Raw genomic sequence first — 7,552 nt, 5'->3', positions numbered from 1 at the left:
ACAGGGACAGAAGAGAGAGAGGGGGACAGAGAGATAGCAGTTAGTTAATAATATCTCTACTTGCAAATTCATCTTCTGCACATCTATCACTCCAGTGTTTAATTGCTAAATTGTAATTATTTCTCCACCACGGCCTATTTATTAACTTACCTCCTTTATCTTACCTCATTTGCACAACTGTATATAGACTTTTCTATTGTGTTATTGACTGTACGTTTGTTTATTCCATGTGTAACTCTGTGTTGTTGTTTGTGTCACACTGCTTTGCTTTATCTTGGCCAGGTCGCAGTTGTAAATGAGAACTTGTTCTCAACTGGCCCACCTGGTTAAATAAAGGACTTGTTCTCAACTGGCCCACCTGGTTAAATAAAGGACTTGTTCTCAACAGGCCCACCTGGTTAAATAAAGGACTTGTTCTCAACTGGCCCCACCTGGTTAAATAAAGGTGAAATTAAATAAACAGTAATGGCATTACCCCGGCAACACAGAGAAAACAGTCTGTCATTGTAGAAAACCGGACAACCCCCTCCTCAACTCCCAGGTCAACCCGAGCCAATCAGCTATTGGTGTCCAGGGCTCCATGTAATACCCTCCACTGGATGACCCCTGACCTTTCCAGCACTGGGAGCTTATAGAGCACCCTCCACCTATACCCTGCCATGCTCTCAGCCCCCACAACCCCCTGCCTCTGATGCCCCTTCCCTCCCGCTAAGCCCACCTCCGTACGGTACAGTCGCCTCTGTGCTGCTTTGAGTCAGAACGCTGCCACCCTGCTCTCCAGGTCCACCAAACCCAGTGATCAGTGGTTCCTCCCAGACCCACGGCCCAGGCACCACCCCCCCTCCTCTCGTGTGGGTCTCAGCAGCTGCCAGGCCCTCAGTACTGCAGCGTAGAAATCAGAGACCCCTGTTGTATTGAGTCTCTCCGGCCGCATGATGAAGAGCTGCTGATCCAGCCACAAACCCAATTCAGTTTTCCATAAATGGCACCCAAAAAAAACTACCTTTTAATTTACCACTAAAACCTGTTCTTAGGACCAAGCCATAAAAAAATGTATTATAATAATAACTGGTTTACGTTTTACAATAACTTAACTTTTCATTATTTAGACAGACTCCTCTAAATAATAAATATAATAAAATAACAAAAAAAAACAGTTAAATGCTAAGTACTATACATAGGTTTTATTTAAAAAATAACAATAGAACCTATTTAGTACTATAATGGTATTTACTAACATAATATTATTACTATAATAGTGTGTGGGAACTACATACCTCATTCACCACACTTGATAGGCTCATAATCTGAGGTAGCAACTGAGTCAGAGCTACAAATCAATGATCTCCACCTATCCATTAGGTTTACAACTCAGTGAACCTGCGCAGCATTCTCTCTATTTGATGTCTACGAACCAACAGATTTCAACACATATCAAATTACCAGTTACCATTATTAGTAGCTGTAACCTAGTTAATAATAAGTTACCTGAGGTAAACCTACAAGGTTAGTTAATAATAAGTTACCTGAGGTAAACCTACAAGGATAGTTAATAATAAGTTACCTGAGGTAAACCTACAAGGATAGTTAATAATAAGTTACCTGAGGTAAACCTACAAGGTTAGTTAATAATAAGTTACCTGAGGTAAACCTACAAGGATAGTTAATAATCAGTTACCTGAGGTAAACCTACAAGGTTAACGCGGGCTGGAAGAGAATTACTTCAAAACCACAGCAAACAGCTGGGACATATAGTAATATTATATATATATAATATTATATCACTGGGCTCCTCTGTGCTAACAAACCCTGTGTACCACCCCTCCCCTGTTTAACCTTGAATTTCGTTCAGAAAAACACTTCCACTTTTAGCAAAACGAACCAACTCTTTACGGATCTGTTCGGTGGTAATAAACGGAGGCAGATTAGACACCACTACTCTTGTCGAAATCAGCACCAACACAACCCCTCACATAAATCATACTGGTAACTAGCCGGACAACAAGACTCACCTTTTACATTACCACAACCACCGCCTTGTTCATTCTGGATACAGAGTGTATATGTTCCTCTCCCACCTGTTCACCGACCAGGATCAATAATTCCTCCACACCATTCTCCAAAGGCATCTCACCTGCCTCAACTGGACTATAATATAAATCCATTATATTTTGTGATACAAAATGGGAAAAGGGGAAATTATGATAATACTAAAAAACACCCTTCTAACCCTACACTCATTAAAACCCACTACCCCATTCCACTACTTTGACCCTATCTGCTCCTGCACCAGGCCAACTAACCCTACACTCATTAAAACCCACTACCCCATTCCACTACTTTGACACTATCTGCTCCTGTACCAGGCCAACTAACCCTACACTCATTAAAAACCCACTACCCCATTCCACTACTTTGACCCTATCTGCTCCTGCACCAGGCCAACTAACAATACACTCATTAACCTGTTAGGGCTAGGGGGCAGCATTTGCACGTCTGGATAAAAAAAATGTACCCGATTTAATCTGGTTACTAATCCTACCCAGTAACTAGAATATGCATATACTTATTATATATGGATAGAAAACACTCTAAAGTTTCTAAAACTGTTTGAATGGTGTCTGAGAATAACAGAACTCATTTGGCAGGCAAAACCCTGAGACATTTTCTGACAGGAAGTGGATACCTGATGTGTTGTATTGACTTTAAACCTATCCCATTGAAAAACACAGGGGTTTAGGAATATTTTGGCACTTCCTATTGCTTCCACTAGATGTCACCAGCCTTTACAAAGTGTTTTGAGTCTTCTGGAGGGAGATCTGACCGAACAAGAGCCATGGAACGATGATGGCCCATTAGACACCTGGCGCGCGAGTTCATGTTGGGTACCCTCGTTCCAATACGTTATAAAAGAGTATGCATTCGTCCACCTTGAATATTATTCATGTTCTGGTTAAAAAAGGCCCTAATGATTTATGCTATACAACGTTTGACATGTTTGAACGAACGGAAATATATTTTTTCCCCTCGTTCATGACGAGAAGTCCGGCTGGCTTAGATCATGTGCTAACAAGACGGAGATTTTTGGACATAAATGATGAGCTTTTTTGAACAAAACTACATTCGTTATGGACCTGTGATACCTGGAAGTGACATCTGATGAAGAGAATCAAAGGTAATGGATTATTTACATAGTATTTTCGATTTTAGATCTCCCCAACATGACGTCTAGTCTGTATCGCAACGCGTATTTTTCTGGGCGCAGTGCTCAGATTATTGCAAAGTGTGATTTCCCAGTAAGGTTATTTTTAAATCTGGCAAGTTGATTGCGTTCAAGAGATGTAAATCTATAATTCTTTAAATGACAATATAATATTTTACCAATGTTTTCTAATTTTAATTATTTAATTTGTGACGCTGACTTGACTGCCGGTTATTGGAGGGAAACGATTTCCTCAACATCAATGCCATAGTAAAACGCTGTTTTTGGATATAAATATGAACTTGATAGAACTAAAAATGCATGCATTGTCTAACATAATGTCCTAGGAGTGTCATCTGATGGAGATTGTAAAAGGTTAGTGCATCATTTTAGCTGGTTTTATGGTTTTGGTGACCCTGTCTTTGACTTGACAAAACATTACACACAACTCTTGTAAATGTACTGTCCTAACATACTCTAAATTTATGCTTTCGCCGTAAAACCTTTTTGAAATCGTAAAACGTGGTTAGATTAAGGAGATGTTTATCTTTCAAAGGGTGTAAAATAGTTGTATGTTTGAAAAATTTGAATTTTGACATTTATTTGGATTCAAATTTGCCGCTCTTGAAATGCACCTGCTGTTGATGGAGTGCACCACGGGTGGCACGCTAGCGTCCCACCTAGCCCATAGAGGTTAAAACCCACTACCCCATTCCACTACTTTGACCCTATCTGCTCCTGCACCAGGCCAACTAACCCTACACTCATTAAAACCCACTACCCCATTCCACTACTTTGACCCTATCTGCTCCTGCACCAGGCCAACTAACCCTACACTCATTAAAACCCACTACCCCATTCCACTACTTTGACCCTATCTGCTCCTGCACCAGGCCAACTAACCCTACACTCATTAAAACCCACTACCCCATTCCACTACTTTGACCCTATCTGCTCCTGCACCAGGCCAACTAACCCTACACTCATTAAAACCCACTACCCCATTCCACTACTTTGACACTATCTGCTCCTGCACCCGGCCAATTAATCTTACACTCATTAAAACCCACTACCCCATTCCACTACTTTGACCCTATCTGCTCCTGCACCAGGCCAACTAACCCTACACTCATTAAAACCCACTACCCCCATTCCACTACTTTGACCCTATCTGCTCCTGCACCAGGCCAACGACCTGGGAGGACGGGACACCACCACTCAACACACCCTGGAACTCTTCTGAAGTCAAATCTAGTATGACCAAATACTTCTCTGCAGCTGCCACAAAAACAACATATTTTTTTCTGTGATTTACATTCCATTTCTGCGGTACAGTTGATAACCATTTGCTATGAACACTAAGAAGCCAACCTTACTGAAGCATATATCGCTGGTTGGCCCATCCCTCTGTGCTGTCACAGATCTACTACTCACAGGGATCCTCTCAGGATCCTTCAGCCTTGACCCATCCTCCTCTACTTTCTTCACTGCCTCAGCAGTGACAACCTGTTCCCAACAGTGGGGTCAGTGGGATTGGATAGGGGCCCCTCTACCTCTCTCTCTCTCTCTCTCTGACTGGAGGAGACAGGTGAAATGGTGTGTCTCCTCTGGTCAACAATACTCACCTTGAAAGACTCCACAGCCTGTTGGAGCTCCTTCAGCTCCTTCTCTCTCTCCTGGAATCTCTGCTGGACCTTCTGCTGACTCATCCCCAGCTGCCTCTGTGGAGAATCACTCTTCAATGAGCTATCAAGCTTTATTAGTCCAGTAGATCAATAGTATAGTAATGTGACATAGGGCCCATAGAGAGGAAGGTCTAAAAAATGGATGGTCCATTTACTAAATGATATTTATTTGTTGCTATGTGAATGATTATAGTTTTTATGGTAGGACTACATGTATCAACAGGTTGAGACTGAACTTTGGACTCATAAAAGGCCATTCAGAATGATAATAGTGTTTGACATTATAAAATGGTGATACATCTGGAGAATCTGGGTTGACATATCAATATACTCAAGGTTTGTGTTCATATTTGTTCTGCTGAGGATTCATTTCATTTCAATGATCTCATATTCAAACAGCCTTAGTTCCTACTGTATCTTGAATTCTTTGTTTATCAGACAGTCACCAATAAGTTGTTCTGGTCTTACCTGTTTCTCAGTCCTCTCTGCTGCAGCTGACACTGTATCATGGCCTTTATGTTCATCCATTGTACACAGATAACAGATACACTGCTGATCGGTACGACAGTAAACCTCCAGCAGTTTGTCATGATGAGAGCAGATCTTCTCCTGTAGTTGTGCGGTGGCTTTGACCAGCTTGTGCCTCTTCAAAGCAGGAGATTCGTAGTGAGATTGGAGGTGAGTCTCACAGTAAGAGGCCAGACACACCAGACAGGACATGAGGGCTTTCTGCTTTCTGGTCCCAGTGCAGACATCACACGCCACATCTCTATGTCCAGCATAGCACAGAGCAGGAGGGGGAGCAGCCTGGAGTCCTGTCTTCTTCAGTTTCTCCACCAGCTCAGCCAATAGGTTACTTTTACTCAGCGTAGGCCTCGGACTGAAGGTCTGTCTGCACTGAGGACAGCTATAGACCCCTTTCAGAACATCCTGATCCCAGCAGCCCTCAATACAGCTCCTACAGTAACTGTGTCCACAGGGGATGGCGACTGGTTCCTTCAGTAGATCCAGACAGACAGAACAACAGAACTGGTCCTGGTCCAGCAGAACTCCCTGTTGAGCCATTTGGACGGTTGTTCACTCTCACATAGACAGACGACACAGAGACTCAGATCAGTTTCGTTTCCTCAGAAGAGAGTTTGTGGGAGGGGGAGGGATTTCCTGGTTCTTCCAGAGGGGTGGGGTTAGAGGGAGGGAGGGAGGGGTTAGAGGGAGGGAGGAAGAGAGAGAGGAACTGCATGCAACAGCAAGAGGGAGACAAATAGTCTTGTTCCTTGGTTAGAGCCCATAACATGGAACACATGACATAATGAATCTTAAAATGTGAGTTGTTAGAATATATGAAGGGTAACAGTTTTCTATGAAGTACGTATGTATCATTATTTTAATCACCTTTATAATGCCTTATAAATCAATAAGTCCTGAGGAGGTGTGATATATGGTTATTATACAGTACCACGGCTAAGGGCTGTGAACTGTTAATTGTGAAGTGGCTCAATTACATTATCATATGAAATGTAGAGGATCACTACACTATAGAGGAACTATTATACAATTACATTATCATAATGTTTGTAGAGAATCACTACACTATAGAGGAACTATGATACAATTACATTATCATATGAAATGTAGAGAATCACTACACTATAGAGGAACTATGATACAATTACATTATGATATGAAATGTAGAGGATCACTACACTATAGAGGAACTATGATACAATTAAATTATCATATGAAATGTAGAGAATCACTACACTATAGAGGAACTATGATACAATTACATTATCATATGAAATGTAGAGGATCACTACACTATAGAGGAACTATGATACAATTACATTATCATATGAAATGTAGAGGATCACTACACTATAGAGGAACTATGATACAATTACATTATCATATGAAATGTAGAGGATCACTACACTATAGAGGAACTATAATACAATTACATTATCATATGAAATGTAGAGAATCACTACACTATAGAGGAACTATGATACAATTACATTATCATATGAAATGTAGAGGATCACTACACTATAGAGGAACTATGATACAATTACATTATCATATGAAATGTAGAGGATCACTACACTATAGAGGAACTATGATACAATTACATTATCATATGAAATGTTAAATGTAGAAGTATAATATCTGAATATTGATATATTGAATTTGACTTGACCACATCCAGTCAGCTCCATTTTGTCTGATTAAACTGACACCAACCTGTCTCAGTAGTAGTAGACTGTTAGGAGTGTTTTACTGTCATTCACTATACTAACATTACACCAACCTGTCTCAGTTGTAGTCTTCTGTTTTACTGTCATTCACTATACTAACATTACACCATACATTTAATTTATCTACACACTTTACAATAATCCCTGACAGGATTGTCACCTTGTAGCCTGAATTCACAACCAGAACATGTCAAGTCATTGAGATATTTTCTGTTCTGCTGAGAGAGCAGCTTCCTGATGACTAGCACTCTGTATATTCTGATGGATGAGGCCTGAGATGGAATGTGAAGATAACTGAAGCTGGCTAGCTTTAGAAAACCAGAATATCTAGCTTGCATATTAGTATACCCCCAGGCTATGTTCAGGTTTCAGCATCAGGTATAAACAGCCGAGTTGTTGGCTACAAACTG

The 7,552-nt window shown here is 40.9% G+C and overlaps 1 protein-coding gene across 1 annotated transcript in view; it reads right to left on the bottom strand.

The window, feature by feature from the left end:
- Nucleotides 1-5,972, bottom strand: part of LOC106604345 (E3 ubiquitin/ISG15 ligase TRIM25-like) — an 8,922-nt gene extending 2,950 nt beyond the window's left edge. The window contains exons 1-2 of the mRNA XM_045712317.2: nucleotides 5,356-5,972; nucleotides 4,828-4,923 (exon numbers count right to left, since the gene is read on the bottom strand). Of these exons, the coding sequence (XP_045568273.1) occupies nucleotides 4,828-4,923; nucleotides 5,356-5,952 (693 nt within the window). The 5' untranslated portion in view covers nucleotides 5,953-5,972. The remainder of the gene's footprint in view (nucleotides 1-4,827; nucleotides 4,924-5,355) is intronic.
- Between the last annotated feature and the right edge of the window lie 1,580 nt (nucleotides 5,973-7,552).

The sequence above is a fragment of the Salmo salar genome, unplaced genomic scaffold (assembly GCF_965601325.2).
Source record: "Salmo salar unplaced genomic scaffold, fSalSal1 ptg000578l, whole genome shotgun sequence".
NCBI classification, from domain to species: domain Eukaryota; kingdom Metazoa; phylum Chordata; class Actinopteri; order Salmoniformes; family Salmonidae; genus Salmo; species Salmo salar.
The sequence above is the reverse complement of the archived record's forward strand: the minus strand, read 5'-3'. Positions and strand labels throughout refer to the sequence as shown.